Consider the following 17,756-nt stretch of genomic DNA (forward strand, 5'->3'; position numbering starts at 1 on the left):
AGCACCTCTGACTGTATTTTTCTGTGGTACAACAGGCTTCCATGTCGAGTTCCTAGTCCGCAAGTTGCATGTTAAAGGGACAGTGAGGAGAGCTCTATTAATACTTTCTTTAAAGCAAAATCTGATAGTTCGGCACTTCATGGCGTTGCCACTTGGCCGGCAGCGAAAGATGCATTTATTTCTAAGAAATTTGGATTCGAAGTTAAAAAAGTTTTTCCCGCAGCTCTAATTCAAACTTGGGATTCTCTTATGACGACACAGGACTAAGTGACGTGAAACATGACTACACATGACGTAACGCAGACTCCGTGATTTCTGGCAGCCAGCAGTGCGGCCTAGCAGCAGCCGAAAAGAAAGCTACCGCCGGCCGCACGTTGAAGGCATCTATCGGCTATTGCGGCCGTCGCTTCGTTTACGTTTGCACCGGCGTTTTGCCAGCGTTGCAATGGATCCCGCTCTCGAAGTCGTCAACGATGTTCTCGCAAATAGACACCTTTAGCATACCGTGTACCTTGTTACCGTTAGCGGAATACCGGGAGCCCGCCTACCGCCGGTTAGCAGGCGCTGATTGGTCCCGATGCTGCAGGCGCGCGCGTAGCTGCCGGGTAAGTGGCACCATCTGGCGACGTCAAGGAGATTTGCGCATGCATTGGCTGCGCCTCAGTGATTCGTGGCTTCTCGTGTCCTAGTGATGCTAGAACCATTGGCTCTAGCAACACTGTTTTGTCCTATGACGTCATCACGCTTGTACTTGCGAGTTTGGCCTGTGGCGGCGATACCTGTATTTTGGTTCTTGCTCTTTTTTACTTTACAAGAGCTTTGTTGTCAGTATGAGTGGCGTTTTTGTAATCAGGAGCTGGTATTCTGTCGATACAAGCCAACTTCAATTTCTCCTCAGTGTCCCTTTAAACTGCTACTTCCGACCTTCCTGAGTGCATCTCTAAGAGCTTTGATGATAAAAAGATCTACAGTTTGGATACTTTACTTTGTATCACAGTGTCCTACTTCTCATCAGTTGTGGAATGCCTCCTCTAAGCCCCTTGCGTTAAAGGAGCACTAGAAGCTTGGTAATTAAATTTTTTTTTTTGAGCCATCAACTGCAATTTACTAGAGGTGAACTTTGTTGCACACCTCAAAGAGTTCCTCCAGTTCCAATGGGGCAGCGCTGAACACAAGGGCATGGTTGAAGCCAGCAGAGCGGCAGGCCACCTTGTTGTTATTCCGAAGGAGCACATTCTTCCCACAGCACGTGTTGAACTGGTGGTTTACAGCTGCGATAAGAGAGAGCCGGGCATTTTAAAATTATTGTAAATCAATACAAACACTGTCAACAGCACAGATCCTTACCAAGGAAACTTGTGTTGCAAAAAAGCACACATGAAAATATGAACCAGACAGACTAGTGGCATTGCGTTTCTACGGGGTCAAAATCGGTGCAAATTTTGGGTTTGGTTTTAAATGGCAGACCAGTACACTGTATAACAAAGGTGAAGAATTCATGCTGCAGGTTATGAGGACAGGAAAGACGTAATAACTGTACCACTCTCGGAGGACACACAGACTGCACCACCGGAGAAGGGATGAAGGAGGGAATGAAAGAAGGAAGAAAGAAAGACTTGCAGTAGAGTAAGGCTCTGGATTAATTTTGAACCCCCAGGATTAAACATGCACTGACATTGCACAGCAGGTGGCCATCTTTTGCGTTCACATCTCACATCACATTAACATTCACAACAGCAGCAGCATCATTCACAAACATTCTTAGTTGGGTGCACAAAAAGCAAAAAATTACGGGGGCACTTAATCATCATTATGTGATGTTCGCATTAGGTCTTCACCTTGCTTGAAGAGCTAAGGTTGGCGGCTTAGCACAACAATCAGTGAAACCCAATAGGCATTGGCTTATCGGCTCTCCCCCTTCCACAATAGATGCCCGGCACGTTGTTCCCATGACAACTACCCTCAGGTCATGCATTCCTCCGCTTGCATCAGAACCTCCTCTATCCACAGGAGCCACCCTATGGGTTCTTTATATGGCAGCTACCTTTAGGCCTCTTCCCCTTTCCTCTACAAGTGGACAGCGAGATTTCTCTCCCTCCACTTATCCACCTGCCAACCATGGCCAGTGGTTGGCAGGTGGAAGCTGATAGGTGGTGTACACAACACTATCTCGTCAGACGCCGTTTTACCTTCAGGATGGGGCTTCGAAGCCTAATGCATTAAAAAAAAAATGTACAGGAAGCTTGTCCAAGCTACCCCCCTCGTTGCTGAGCTATACAAAGGGTGACAAGCAGCAGCCAAGGGATCCAGGTACGTACAGACACTGTGGGCAGGTGTGATGCTTGCTCTGGTGACCTCTGGACTGGCGACCTTGGCAGGCAGGGCTGCCGGTGGCGAGATTCGCTGCTGTGGGACAATGGAGACCTGGGCGCACTGGCCGTACAGGTCTACCACAGCCCACACACCTGGAATTCAGTCGCACAGGTCAACCAGAGGCATGCAAGAGCCCTGCATACGCCCTGTCTGTGTCTAGCTCTGCCACTTCCCTCAAAGTATCTGCACCCTTTCTCTCCGCTCCCTCATAACACAAAACATGCAACTTTAAGCTCTTATGCTACTTTTAATTTACTTTGATGAGCACTTTCATAAGACCTCATTACACTAGCATGTACAGTCGGGGACAAAAGTCTCCAGACCACGTGTTCCTCAAACAAAGCTTATAGCTCTACTATCAGACAGTGGCTGGAGACCGCACTTGTGGAGATAAAAGAACAAAAATTTAACTTTTACCTCCACAAGTGTGGTCTCCAGCCGCCGACTAATAGCAGAGCTATTGGCTTCGTTAGAAGAACACGTGGTCCGGAGACATTTGTCCCCGACTGTACATGTTTGTAAAGCAATTGCAAGTCTTCAACACTTATGAAACAGTACTTTTCGTGCTACTCAAGTTGAATCAGGGATGAGCAAGCAAGAAGGCTTCTTTTCTTTGCAATGTATTCTGTCCTGGTGTCCAACACAAACCATATATCGATACAGCATGCATCCAAAAGCGCAGCTCACGTGATGGAATGTTTCTGCATGCAATTCCCTGGTCCTCGCCGTTGACAAAGTAGTGCAGGCAGCCGTCGGAGTCGCGCATCATCCCCACGCGACTTCCGACTCCCAGCTGGTCCAGGTCGCACTTGTAGCCATTTCGGACGGTGTTGCCATTGCGCATAATGGCCGAACCACTGCACAAATCGTACAATGCACACAACATCAGTGGAGGGCTTTGCTTTCCGAAATGTGAAGGGGAACTGTGCGCAAGGCACTAGTAGCTATCATACCACCATTTCAATAATTATCACCAGCTTAGCTATATAGACTGCAAGACAAAGGCCTTTTCCACCGATCTCCAATTGACTCTGTCCATTTAAAGCCTGCACAAAGGAACAATTAACAAGCTGGAAAATTGTGCCTGCCGCAGGATGGCAAGCACTTTTTCTCAGGAAAAGGAGGAACTATACAGAAATGAACAAAAGGCTATATATACAGTAGCAGACCACTGTATATATAGACTTGTATATTCAGACTTGTGCAATTGAAAATTGGCTTTTGAGGAAAGGAAATACTGAAGTAATTGTCTCACATTTCAGTGGACACCAAGACAGCCCCATAAAGAAAGAGATTAAGGTGGGAGTGAAAGAAGAAAGACAGAGGTGCTGTAGTAGAGGGCTCTGGCACAGTACATAACACAATACATGAACACGAACCCCTTTGCTATACTGGACTTTACTGAAGAAGAAACCTCATGCACCTAACTGCAATATGCACACATTCACAACCAATATTTAGGACTCTATCGAATTAAAAGTTCAATTTTTTACACTGAGAAGGTGCCAGCAAGACCCTTCAGAATTCAGAGGTTAGATTTTTTTAATCTAATATAGACGTGAGTGAACAGTGTTGCCATAAGCAGCAGAGTTGTTAGCCACCATCATCGACATGGAAGGCATTATCCTTAATTCAGTGCATCAATCGGATTAGCTTTTCAATGCCCGTACGTCACTGCTGCCTCTTGAGTTAATGGCAAACTCTTCGTTCCTACTGAGGTGTTTTACCAACACGATAAGGAGCAATACTGGGTGTGGAATCCCGTTGCTACCAGGACAGTGGTCATGTTTGCGCGACTCAGATGAAGTTGCCGCCTCTGGTATTGGGAAGTGGTGTCAGGGAAGTGGGGACAGACGCCTGCTTCTCCCCATGAGTTACCTCTCAGTGTGCGTGACTGTCGCCATACCTAAAATGGATGCTGCCCTTGCCCCATGGATCGGGGAGCGTGTGTTGTGGAGCGCTAGCGTGGAATTGGTTCATGGCATGTTTTGTGGCATGGTTCGTGGCATGATCCACGGACACATTGCACATTTCGCTACTGCTGGCATAAGATGTGTTGCAGATAAGCGCAGTGTGAACATGAAAAAAGCATGGCTGTGACTTAAATACCAGCTAATATCGCAAGCATTAACTAGGGAAATGGCACAATTCTCATATAAGCAAGTTTTTTTTTTCAACAAAGATTTTATTGAAGTGCAGATTCTTCGGACTAACTGGTTATTCAGACCCCTTTTCAGTTCCTGATGAGTTCGAAAAATTGGCCAGTGAGCGTACATATCTTAGATGCACATATCCTGCAGTGACGTTAGTCTGCTTACCTCAACATCCATGTATCATGAGTGATGTCAGTCATTGTGCTGGGGAATTCAAGGTCCTCCGGTCTAATGGATGTGACACCTGCACGATGGAGAACAACCCAGAAAGTTAAGTAAGAGTTATATTATACTCCCACTTCAATGTTTTCATGAATAAGCTAAAAGCAAAGATGAAAGTCAAAAACAAAAACTATGATTTTTCTCTAACAGTCAGCAAGGGGCTGCGAAACTACAGCCACATGACAGACAGCAAAAGGTCATCTGCAGTGTAACTTTTTTAAGCCTGTACAATGTTTACTCCCTTTTAAAGTATTGCTGCAGAAGGAAAGCATTGCTTATCAATATTTTGTCCATAAAGTAATGAGCACCACATTCACCAAGTTTTAATAATAAGCATTTATAAACACACCCCAAACATTTTTTGGAGTAGCGATACACATCAGTCGATTAATCTAGTTAGCAGTATATCACACTTTCATTCACTGATGGTAGTTGTAGTTCAGAAAACGCGGTTACAAAGATGATTCAATGTTTCTGGTTTGAGTTCCACACAAGCAGTTTTTATGACATGCTTTATCACATGCAATAGCAGTTTGGATATGCATTCTATGATCAGAGAAGGTAGACTAAATATTTCAGATATAAAACTATGATAATTTACAGTGCTTACCATTAAGTGCTTAAAGTGAAATGCCTTACAATATATACAGTGTCTTGAAACCTGAGAAGGGTCCTAGAGACCATGGATATCCATTTCTTTCAAATGGGTTCGCAGACACTTGCTCTAATGTGATCCACTGCATGCGACTCACCAGCTTCGATGGACCCTGACCAGCGGTCGACCATCTGGTCAATGACCACCTCAAAGAGCTGGTTGTCGTTGAGGGGCTGGTTGCTGACCACAATGGCAAAGTTGAACTCGCCATGGGCATTAGGACGCACTGCCGTAAGGCCATTGTTGAGGACACGCGCATTGCGCCCGTGCCTCTTGCTAAAGCGGACCTCGGCGACCAACGGTTCGCCAGCCGACAAGGCCAGAGACGGAGAGGGCACCGCTGACAAGAGCTCTGGTACGGGTGCAGCTTCTGATCCTGCAGGAAATGAAAGGGACAATGTGCCAATTGCCTGCTATTCACCTGTTTACAGGTTTAATCCTTGAGTCATGCAAAAGCATCTCACGGGGGGAAAGGAGACTGATCAAAAAATATGATCAGGTGAAGTATCTGGGGCTCATCCTAACATCTAACCTGCGTTGGGAGCCCTACATCAAATCCATTTGCTCTAAAGCTGAAGGTAAATTACATTATTTAAGGAGAAAGCTCCGTAACACGCCGGCCCATATTAAACTCAGTGCCTATAAAACTCTTATAAGACCTACCCTAGAATATGCGGATATAGTCTGGAGCCCCCATCAAAAAAGTTTAATCAACAAATTAGAGCGAATCCAAAAACTAGCAGTGAGGTTTGTCTATTCAAAGTATTCACGTCAAACTAGCGCTACCAGTCTAATAGTTCAGTCAAATTTACAAAGCCTGTCACAGAGAAGAATCATTTCAAGATTAAAGTTTTTGTTCCAACTTCTTCACGGTCACTTCAAAATAGCCAATTCACAATACTTACACCCGCCATTCAAACACTCGTCTAGAACAAACCATAGTAAAACACTTAGTCAACCAGTCAGCCGTGTAAATATCCACAAGTACTCCCTGTTTCCAGATGCTATATCATATTGGAATAAATTGCCTGAAGATGCAGTGAAGTGTACGTCCGTGGAACTATTTCTTAACTATATCGAAAAAATTGACTTTTCTGTTTAATTCTCTCCTAATCTTTTTGTGTTTGGGTCAGAGAACATCTCTGTATTTTTGAATTTTTGTTTTTACTCTGTTTGATCAATGATGCATTGTAAACACTCCTGCATGGGCCCGAAAAGGGCCTGCAGTATGTTCAAATAAATAAATAAATAAAAGCCTCTACAAAACAACACGTTACTATGAAATGAAGGAAACTGAGAGCAAAAGAAATCAACAAAAGTTCAAACACCGTGCCTTGCATAGGGAGAAAAAACAGCTGTTTCATATTATGACACACTACATTCCTTAGGCATACTGATCACATGCAGAGGACTGTGATAGCCCTCACCTGAGTGGTCAACCACAGAAGCCTGAGCGGCTTGCCCGTAGAGGTCGATGACACCGTACACACGGGCTGGTACGTTGCGGGCGGCCACGCCCTGGTCCACTCCATTGATGTAGAAATGCAGGTTGCCCTCTGAAGTTCGCTTTACCCCCACTTTGTCACCGACCTGAGAAGAAAGGTTGGTTGGTGCATGAATTCCGCCTTCGTTCTGCCTGCCCAACAGCCATAAGCCTCACCTGTCTCTGGATGTCTATTTGCAAGCTTCCCTCACTTTTTTAACCTGACTTTTCAACAGTGCTCACAACTATATTAAAAGAAGATAGCTTGTAGATGACATGGTAGATGACATGTTAAATTATCAACCGCAGGTAACTTCTCAATCTTGGGGTATAGTAATTTAGCAATATCTGAACAATCAAGCACCTGGTCTAATTCGCACCTGATCCTGCAGATGACTTCAAGAGCACCCTTGAACAAAGCTTGGCTACAGCCAGAGCAAAGGAATGCCAAGCGCTGCCTCCTTTAGAATATGAGCCCTTTAGTTCAGGATGCCACTCTCGTACCTGCAGGGTGTCCAGGTTTTGGCAGTAGTCTTTGATGACCTCTGTGCCATTGTGCATGACACCACATCCGGTCATGACCCAGGTGCCCGACCGGACGTTGGTCATGGTGGTGGGGAACTCGAGGAGGTGCGGCGGGAACATGGTCACCCCAATGTCGATGGAACCGGTCCACTTCGACACCTGCTGCTCCAAGACCACCTCGAACAGCTCGTCTGGCCGTAGCGCACGGTTGGTCAGAACAACAGCATTGTTGAAGCCGTCCAGGGCACTGAAAGAAGGCGAGAGGGAGACAGTGCTTCAGGCAGTGCTGTCATAGCCATTCAGGCAGTGCTGTCATATTTTTGCACACCTGCAAAGCTGAGGAACAGTGCTGCCACTGCAGACAGCACAGTTTGTTTCCTCTTCCATGCTATTCCAAGGTGCCATCATTTTCTGCATTTTCACAGCTTGCGAATGCCAACATTACAAGTGAGAATAACATGGAGCAACCTATCATATGGGAACGCAATACATGGAAATCAAGGGGCATTTTACTAAAACTGGGATTCTGCACAGTAACACCTGGGAAAATGAATCAACTGGGGATCAAATCATTTGGATTCCAAGATATGAGCCTTCAGCTGAAAAACGCCATCCATTCACATGTGATCTCCTGGCAGTGCGACAACACTTGCTGACCCCAAAAACTAACCTGGGTCTTCTTGCGGTACGACCATCGTTGACAACCACCGCTCGTCCACCACAGCGTGGGTGAAACAGCAACCTCTCAGTCTCCCGGTCATTTGTGTCATCTGTAAAACACAGTGCCGATGAGGCTAAATATGTCCCCAAACCTACCCTAGCATACCAGAAAAGGCTTCTTGACTCAAACTTGTTAAGAAAAAAAAAGTTAGAAAGCATTCTCAAAGCTATGACTCTTGACAAATTCCATAAAAAACATGTACTAGAATCTCACTGTCCATGTATTATGCCTACTGCTCATGCCATGCCACACCAAACCCCATTACAGGAGGAGCTTTACAAAGGCATCTTACTACTCCAACCACAGGGGAAATAAACAATCTCAGAAGTGTTCGTTAAAAAAAAAAAGTCAATTGTTTCAGACGCACAACAGAGGCATTTTTTTCAGCCTTATCTGTGCAGGGTTTCAAGAAGAAACAATAAAGAATTCTTTCTGAGCAAAATTTGGCCAGAATTCTGTGTGAATTGCAAGACAAATTTCTTAAAATGCTTTTATTTCTGTGAGTGCACTTATGCGTGCTCCGTAAAAAAAAAAAAATGTCTGAGGCATGTTCACAGCCACCAGTGCTTTTGTCAAATGTTGGGCCACTTTGCATATGTCTAGAACAGTCTCCAAACCCTCTAGTGGATTTTCTACAATAGTTGTTGCATTGTGAAGAAGTAGAGAGCAATGAAGAGTGGTCTTTCTAAAGCCTCACAGCTTCGGAACACCGCAGCTCCTTCACTACACACCTCAGTGACCAGCCCAATCAAGCATGAAGTGGCCATGACACTTTTGGCGAACACTCCTGATGATAGAACTTTAGGTCCATGAAACTGGCTCAACTGACCTTTGATGGCTTTGCTCTCGTCACTGGGAGATGCCACCTGTCGGTGGCAGCTGTCTGTATGGTCGAGCAGGGTGACTTTGACGGTCATACCGTACAGGTCGACCACTCCATACACGACCGGTGGCACATTCCCCGACGCCACACCCTGGTCCATGCCGTTGATGTAGTAGTGCAGGTTGCCATTCGACTTCCGCACAACTCCTATCCTGTCTCCCTCCTGCAGCAATTCCACGAGAAATCAGGGGCAGCTCACTGTTATCCCACGCTTGGTCGTGCAAAAAAAACCATGCTGTACAAACACCCCGCTAAATACATTTATCAGCGGATCACTTACAGGAGCACCAAAGGAACAGCTATGTGCACATTACGGATCCGTGTCCTTGGGGCTTCAGTTCAACAAGCACTACAAGGCAACAGACATTTTGAAAGAGCCAACAGACGCTTTCAAGATGATCTGCGCATAGCCATACTGATCACTGGACAGTTAGTGGTTGCCCGGGCAACATCAGTGTGAACTATCCATGTTTGCAGCATCCCAGCGAATGTCTTCCACTCTGCTATACAAACAAAGAAGAGGTAGAGGCAACCATGTTGTATTTCCAGTTCCAGTACTGTGTGTACCTCATCAGTGCACTCCTGGTAAATGCTTGCTGTCTGAATCACAGCTTGCACTCAGCCACCAAATCCCTCACTCCAAACAACTGAAAGCATAAGCAAGCAAACAAACAGACTGTGCTCGCAGATTCCCTGCAGAATTGAAGACGAGAGTGTCGGCGGTGTTCAAAGATTAAAATCAGTTGGTGCAGGTGCCAGGCAGTGGCCACTCACATGGAGTTCGTCCAGGTTGTAGTTGCCATACTCCCTTCTGCTGCCTTTGCCATTTGTGAGAATCCCTGAGCCACTCATCATTATTGTACCTGGCATAGAGCAAAAAGCAATTTTCAACCACATGCTATAGCACTATAAAGGCAAACCCATAATATAACATGTTTTTTTCTTCTTGTTTTGAAATTTGGTTCGTAAAACGAGGCACTGCTTACTAAGTTGAAGATAAGCAACTAAATTTTTCTGAAAACAGTTACAAACATTTACAATTTTGGAAACATTAGAAACGTTTACAGTTTTTACGGATGAAAGGAATCAACCACAAGCACTTGTTTTATCATCTCAAATTTTCTTGTTATTTCCTTTTCAATTACACCAATTCTTTTTTTTTTCACACACATCAATATCAGCATTCAAAGCATTTCTGCGTTTCTTTTAGACCTTCCCTACTCTTGCACACGCTCAGACAATGGAAAAATTCTTTCTACATCACCGCTCCCATTTACAATGAGTAAACACCATTACAGAGCATTCACTAAGCTAGGGTGCTGCTCAGCATAATTAACTACACCAAGATATCATGTTAACACCAACGTTCTAGGGGCTCAGTTCTAAAAATACTGCTCAGCCTCATCCAGATGCGAAGCCACGCCTTGAAGGTTAAGAGAGCTTTACAATCACCAACACTCCAGCCAATCTCTGTGAAATGTTTTAGCACAGCAGGTAGCTTTCCACTGTATTTGAAAGCACTTTGCTCTGGCAAACAGATGTTAGCTAGGTGGCTTACTGGTTATAATTTAGTTTTGATTGAATTCAGACAAAGCTTACAGACAGTGGAAAAAGTGGAAAAGGAAAATTATGTTTCGTCCAAAAACGTAGGACCGAGCATTACAGTGATGACAGACAATAATTTTAGCTACACACAGGCAGCCAAAATGGTTACTTTGTGGACAGATTATTGAAAAAGGCAAATGTTCGAACCAACATGAGCCTACAAAAAAAATTTTGATTACAGCATCATCCCAGAATGCCCGTCTCCCACCATAAAGGCATATAAACTATGCCACTAAAATCCCACGCTGATAAACACATGCATGCGCAACTGTCTAACAAAGCTCTGGATGAAATGGCAATATGGCAATTATGCTGAACACTAAGCACAGTGTCTGGCTTATCAGCAACTGCTTGAGTTTTGAAAGCACAGCACCTCCTCACTGACAGACTCATAACTTATTAGTAAGCAGTAAATTCCCTTACGATATTCAAGGAGAAGCTCTACAACCATTGCCACTGACCTGAGCGCATGTTTGTCATAGTTGCAGGGAACTCGAGAGTGTCAGGACTGTGGGTGGTGACGCCGAGCTCGATGGATCCTGACCATTTGTTCACCAGCTCATCGATTCGTAGCTGCGCAGAAGACAGCAACTGCCTTGAGTGGAAACATGTTTCAATGCAGGGCAGAACTAAAGAATGCCTTCGAATGTAATCAGAGAAACAAAAGAGCATTGCAACACATAGTCAACTGAGACCACAGGACGAAAGCACCTGATAAAAATAAAATAAAATAAAAATAAAATAATGGTTGAGTTCCGCTCCAGAGTTCAAAGCAGGCATCACATTTAGAGCATGAAATTATTTTTCCATTTCAAAAACGATTTCGGATAATCTTTTATTATGCGTCAAGATAAAGGAAAATCCATAATTTATATGAAAATACAAAAAGAAGGAAACACCTAGAAACTCTCACTTCCAGCTCCTTCAATGAATGACCCATCCTTCAAGCCTACAAGCATGACTACCAGGCTCTTTTTTTCTATTTTGTGAAAAGTACTTTTTTTTCCAATACCAGTAATAATGACAATGACTTACTGAAAACACATGCACGCACGCACACAGACAGACAGACAGACAGACAGACAGAGAGAGCGAAAAAACTTTTTTCCTTCTTGTTTTCCTGTTTTGAGCGCCTAAAAAAATAATGGCCGCTTTCCATTCTTCGCATATTAAGTTCAATTTACATGACGGGCTGTTGTGTAGCCGCTTTTGTTTACCCACCAACCACACTGTCATTCATTAGCAGCTAACCATTCTATCTACAACTTATCAACTTATCTATATGTAATATCATTTGCTGATAACCCTTTGTTATCTCTTCCCTCCCCCAGTGCAGAATAGCACGCCAGATAAGTATCACTCATCTCTCTCTCTATAGATAAGTTTTTTCCCTCTAAAATCTTATCTCTCTTGTTGATAATGAGTGGCATGATGCTCGGTCCACAATTGAAAACTGCGATTCAATGAAATGTGTGAAGTGGTCGTTAAGGATATTGCCGAGAGATAAGAAAGTGCTCAAGCCCACCTCAAACCACTCGTCGTCCCTTAGTGACCTGTGAGTCATGACGACCCCATTGTTGAATTCATCAGCAGGTCGCCGCCGTTCTGCTGTTCGGTTGTCATTGGAAAGCTGAACCAACGTCCCGCATCGTGTGTGAAACCGAAGAGGATCATCTGTCGGAGGCGAGCGGGCAACTGCTCCCAGACTGGCTATGTTTTCACAACTCATATTATCACTGGCTGACTCAGCTGCAAGAAAAGAAAGAAAAAGCAATGCTTTTGATAAAGTAGATGCAACATGATCAAACACCTGAGTAGCAATGTCAAAGAAAATGATGCAGTGTGAGCAATGAAAAAATTCCAAGGGTTGTACGCCACGGAAAAGCTATCAGAAATGTTGCCTATAACCATTCGTTGTGTCGTGTCAACACACTTTTGTTAATTCTAGCTCTACACTTCATACAACCCTTCCCCTTGCCCACCTAGCTCTTCTGCATTTACTTTTTTTGCACAAAGGGTGCTTGAACTACTAAATGTTGCCAGTGCTGACCGTTGACAAGAGCTGACTGCTTGTACTATGACTGTTAACCAACTGTTGCTTTGCACTGCCTCCACAAAAAGCAAATGTTGCACCAACCACCGAAATGAAATGATTCTCTACAAACAGTTATACCTACGCCACAATGCAAGGTCTGAAATGTAGCTCTATCACACAAAAACTGGACAAGCTGCTGACACCTCCACCATACTATCAAGCCGAATTAAAAATTCAAACACTGCTATCTGCTATTCCTCCGGTGTGCGGCATGAGACAGTTACTTAATTAGTTTGTGAACATAACACTGTTAAGAACCTTGAAGCTTGAAGAAGCATGAATCACTCTAGCAGCTCACTATAGCTCAACACAAGGAGGCAAAAAAAATGGTTCTCGGTTTCCAGGTGGTGCTCACATTTTATTCCAGCTTGATAATGACATAACAGTAGCATTACATTAGTGTCATATGCTTCTAACTATGAGCACATGTTTATTTATTTATTTATTTACAAATACTGCTAATCCCAATTGGGATTGTGGCAGGAGGGCTTAGTAAGGGTAACAGAACGCGGTCAAGCATAATTGGAACATTCAACTGGTCAGCATGTTAAGAAAAACAACAAACGGTAAAACGAAAATACAACCGAGCTGTGACGAAAACAATCAAATAACGCATAAAATAAGGCTAATGTCGGTAGTATTATACAAAGAATAACAAAATGTTGAAACATTGCGAGTTGTTATAATACGCAGACAATAAGTAAACAGTAAATATTATAATCGTACACTGCAAAGGCATTAACACAGTATAGGTGTTTAGTTTAAGTAACACTGCATAGTTTGACAAAAAAAAAACTTACACATAAAAAAACAAATAACCATGGGTATAATAATAACAGAATGCAAGCAACCAGGAATGAATAACTAATAACAGGACATACTCTCAACTGCACTATTAAATTTTGTCAATGATGAACAGTTAGTAATAGATGGATCAAGGCTGTTCCATTTTCGAATTGCTAGTGGGAAAAAGGAATTTTTAAAGCAGTTAGTATGGAAATGATACTCACTTAATGTATGCGAATGTTTATGACGCGTTGATCTTGCTTCGGAAAGGGAAATATATTTAGTAGTGTCGAGTTTTAGATGTCGATTTATTAGTTGAAACATGAGGTTTAGTCGAGCGACTTTTGCACGGGTCTGCAATGATTTTATTCCTTCAGTTTTCATTAATTCAGTAGGCGAATCGGCTATTTTGTATTTGTTAAATATAAATCTGACTGCTTTCCTTTAACGGCTTCAAGTTTGGTTATATCTTGATTAGTATAAGGAAACCAAACGACGTTAGCATATTCAAGAACAGATCTAACCAAAACATTGTAGGCTAAAAGCTTAGTTTGAAAAGGGGCTAATGTGAGGCGTCGTCTAAGAAAAAAGAGTCGTTTCAAAGCTGTTGAGGTGATTTTGTCCACGTGAGCGTTCCACCTGAGGTCATGGGTTATTAGTACGCCAAGATACTTATGATTAGTCACTACAGTAAGTAGTGTGCCATTTATAGTATACCGAAAGTCAGATTTATGTTTCTTTCTAGAAACTGTCATAACAGCAGATTTAGTAGCGTTGAGTGTCATCTGCCAGTCAGTGCACCATTTTGCTATATGTTAAAAGGAACGGTGGCAATGTCAACAGAAAAGAAGCTGATGAGAGATACGGATCGCCAGCCAACTCACGTGATTCCAAGCTGTCCACGACTGACACCTGGGCACACTTCCCATACAGGTCAATCACTGCGTACACTTGTGGAGGGATCTGGCTCGCAGCCACACCTTGGCTGCGGCCGTTGACGAAAAACTTGAGCTCGCCACTTGAGGTGCGCATCACACCGACACGGTCCCCCTCGCCCAGCTGGTCAAGGTCAGTGCCGTACTCTTCGACCAGCGTCTTGCCGTCCTGGAGCACACCCGTGCCAGACATGACCCAGGAGCCCTCGCGGAGGTTGGTGGCACTCGACGGAAAGGTTAGCGTGCCGGGGTCCAGAGCTGTCACGCCAATCTCGATGGAGCCACTCCATGTTGACACCTGCACGGTGAATACCAGACTATGGAGCAAGGGTCCTGAATTTTTTTAGCCTCGGAGGAACCCCGACTGCTTTTGAAAGTGCTGAGAAGCCTCTGTACTTCAGCTTCTGTCCCTTCCTCCCAAAATATACGCAAAGAAAGAGCATGCAGACATGTAGGCCCTTAAAGAATGCCTAAATCCAATAATGATCACTGGCTGTACGATGAAAGAGTCTGCTATTAACAACGCAATGAGTGAAAATATAAAATGGGCAAAAGCAAAAATGGTTGAGGCAGGGTCGTTATGGAACCCATTAAATTAGGTGCTCAGGGAACCCAAAGGTTCCACTGAACCAGTTTGAGAACCCCTGTTACGGGTTATTGTATCAACTGGAGCAAGGTTCAGCAGTGTACTGGTCATTTTTGATACAACCCGGAAACAAAGGAATACAAATGAGAGCAATAGGAACTACAAATAGCTACACATATTCACAATGTCCTGGCGATCAGCAGCGGTGTATATGGGTATCACATCCTGCTCAACTACACCGATGATGCTGACCTGAATGGTTGCTGTAACTACCATCTCCCCTCTTGCTTTTTCATTTAAGTCCTGTTACTCTATGACACCGTTACCACCTGTTCTTTCTTTTTTTTTTTTTCGAAATACAAGTTCCGTCACCCCCATCTACAATGATTCTTTGGCTCCTTTTTCTGCCAGCATTCAACACATAAGCATACAAGGAAAAGGTCTCCACGTGTAAATGCTGAATGGTGAAGTCTTGGATGTGCCACGATTAGTACAAATAAAATAAAATCAGTTTTATTCACACGGATAGTAAAAAGATCAAATCATCTGGGCCCTTAGCCTTCTCGGCTAGACTTGGGCCCATGACTGCTTACACAACCCAAGTTACTGGACTGCGACATCCCTCATAGCCTCAGTCGCTTTGGAACGTTAAACCCCCATAAACCATACTCGCGAAGCTGTCTATTAATAACTGCACAATATGCAAATAACAGACATGATAATTTTTGGACACTATGTATTTGACTTAAATTACATTAATGCAGCCAGGTCAGGTATGCAGTACAATAAACATTATGTTAATAATTGCTGCATGTTTTAGAAAGCTCTAAAGGACCTCTCTCCATTTCTACTTCTGAAATTCTTTAATCACACCTGTATAACGCCTGAATATACCTGAATAACGCTCCTTCAATACCACTTCAGCAACTAAACCACTTCAGTGGTTCAGTGGCTAAGGTGTTCCTTTGTCGGGCTCAGGGTTATAGTTGCAATTTCTAAAATAAGAAGTTCACTGGATCTCAAGTACAATCTAAAAAAATTAGCTTGATCAGAGACCTTCGTTGACATTTGATGCTCATGCCACATAATACCTATAACTTGCAAGAATGAAAAACAGCATTGACACGTACTTAAACAAACACCTTTAAATGCTTATAAACTATGCTAGGAGAACGAATCACGGAGATGCTAATGTGTATGTACAGCCGGCTGGCGTGCGTGGCGGCCACGTTTTCGGTGCTCCTGCAGCTTATGATGCAGCAAACTTGCGCAAATATCAAATCTAAGCACAGGCACACTAAGCCCGTGCTTAATATTGAGCTTTCCGCAAATTTGTTTCGTCGTAAAGCGCGGGAGCGCAGTAAAAGCGGCCGTTGCACACGCTAGCCAAGATTTACCCGGCTGTACAACTTATTTTCTTGCTGGAAACTCTTACCCAACAGCCATTCCAGCCGTACTAAACAAGCAAATTAAGCATCTCAAGGAAAAAACGCGGCGCTGTCCGGAATAAAATAAAAATAAAGAAATGCGGCACGGCTGTTAGCGCAAGCCGAAAGCGGCAAGCGATAAGTCGCCGCTGGCGAAGCTACCGCGCTGGTTTTCCGCAAGCGCATCCACAAGCAATCCGCGGAACGAGATCATAATCACGCCACACGCAGCTAACATCTCTTCGCCTAATCACACTTCCTACGTAACAACGGTATCAACGTACACTGTGCAACTAAACAACGTAATACAATTTGCTCGGCGCGATCGAAACCGGTACCACCATCAACACTTTTAGTTTCGAAAAGCAAGGTCTCACTGGTCGGTGCGCAGCAGGATAAAGGCCGGTCGTGTGGGTGACGTCGTAGGGTATGTGTCAGACAATTAGACCAAAAAAACAAAGAATGCCGGTGCAAGAAATTATCACGAAGTGTCCGAAGAAGCGTGAAATGATCGAACCAACTTTGCTACTCAAGTCAGGGGAACAGAGAAGCGGCAAACAGTTTCAAACGGCAGTAGTTTAATCGCCTCAGCTCATCAAGGCTCATGTAAGTAGCTAGAAAGAGAAGCAGGGCTTAAACGCAACATAACTGACAAGCTGTTTAGTATTTACTTCACAGGCAATCGCCGCATAGACGGCTGCTGCCGTAGAGCAAAACTCCCAGGGGCGCTTACCTTCTTGTCGATCCTGACTTCAAACAGCTGATTATCCCTGAGGGGTTGGGCGCTCATAACAATGCCATTATTGAACTCCTGGTGCGGATGGATCCGCTGTGCTGTGCGGTTTTCGTTGCTGGTCACTACTAAATAGCCTTTTTTCGGGTGAAATGAATTGGGTGCCATAGTGTAGCTGCCATCGGCGTCCCTTTTCCTCCCAAGATGGCGCACGCCTGCGTAACGTCGGTGCTGCCATCACAACATTGACGACGCGCGTCGCAACTACAAGCAAAAGCGCGGCAACGTCAAACCACTCAGCGTCGTTCGAGGAAGTTGCCGGTCACAAGATCGCCCATCCGTCAAAATGATTGATGCCTGCTTTGTTTTTAAGTAAAAAAACCCTGCCGGCTATGGCTTTAAGTAGCGTCGACGTTCAACTTTCGTAGACGCATGAACACGAGGCTCGTTTTTCCCGCGCAGTAAGCTGCAGCCTTACATTTTGACCTGCTAGAGTTTAGTTTGTTTTCCGATAATTTCGGAGGCTCAAGTAATGGAGCGCCTATGTGCTTTGTCTTCGTTTAAAAAATGACAC

General features: G+C 44.1%; 1 protein-coding gene across 1 annotated transcript in view; it reads right to left on the reverse strand.

The window, feature by feature from the left end:
- Neurl4 (neuralized E3 ubiquitin protein ligase 4) overlaps positions 1-17,397 on the reverse strand; it is a 37,733-nt gene extending 20,336 nt beyond the window's left edge. The window contains exons 1-14 of the mRNA XM_089573595.1: positions 17,183-17,397; positions 14,386-14,734; positions 12,146-12,369; positions 11,082-11,193; positions 9,790-9,878; positions 8,962-9,178; positions 8,082-8,181; positions 7,391-7,658; positions 6,831-6,993; positions 5,501-5,779; positions 4,692-4,770; positions 3,061-3,230; positions 2,319-2,465; positions 1,132-1,271 (exon numbers count right to left, since the gene is read on the reverse strand). Coding sequence (XP_089429721.1) covers positions 1,132-1,271; positions 2,319-2,465; positions 3,061-3,230; positions 4,692-4,770; positions 5,501-5,779; positions 6,831-6,993; positions 7,391-7,658; positions 8,082-8,181; positions 8,962-9,178; positions 9,790-9,878; positions 11,082-11,193; positions 12,146-12,369; positions 14,386-14,734; positions 17,183-17,350 — 2,505 coding nt within the window. The 5' untranslated portion in view covers positions 17,351-17,397. The remainder of the gene's footprint in view (positions 1-1,131; positions 1,272-2,318; positions 2,466-3,060; positions 3,231-4,691; positions 4,771-5,500; positions 5,780-6,830; positions 6,994-7,390; positions 7,659-8,081; positions 8,182-8,961; positions 9,179-9,789; positions 9,879-11,081; positions 11,194-12,145; positions 12,370-14,385; positions 14,735-17,182) is intronic.
- Between the last annotated feature and the right edge of the window lie 359 nt (positions 17,398-17,756).

Source organism: Amblyomma mixtum, chromosome 2 (assembly GCF_055824585.1).
Source record: "Amblyomma mixtum isolate Tamu chromosome 2, ASM5582458v1, whole genome shotgun sequence".
In the NCBI taxonomy this organism is placed as follows: domain Eukaryota; kingdom Metazoa; phylum Arthropoda; class Arachnida; order Ixodida; family Ixodidae; genus Amblyomma; species Amblyomma mixtum.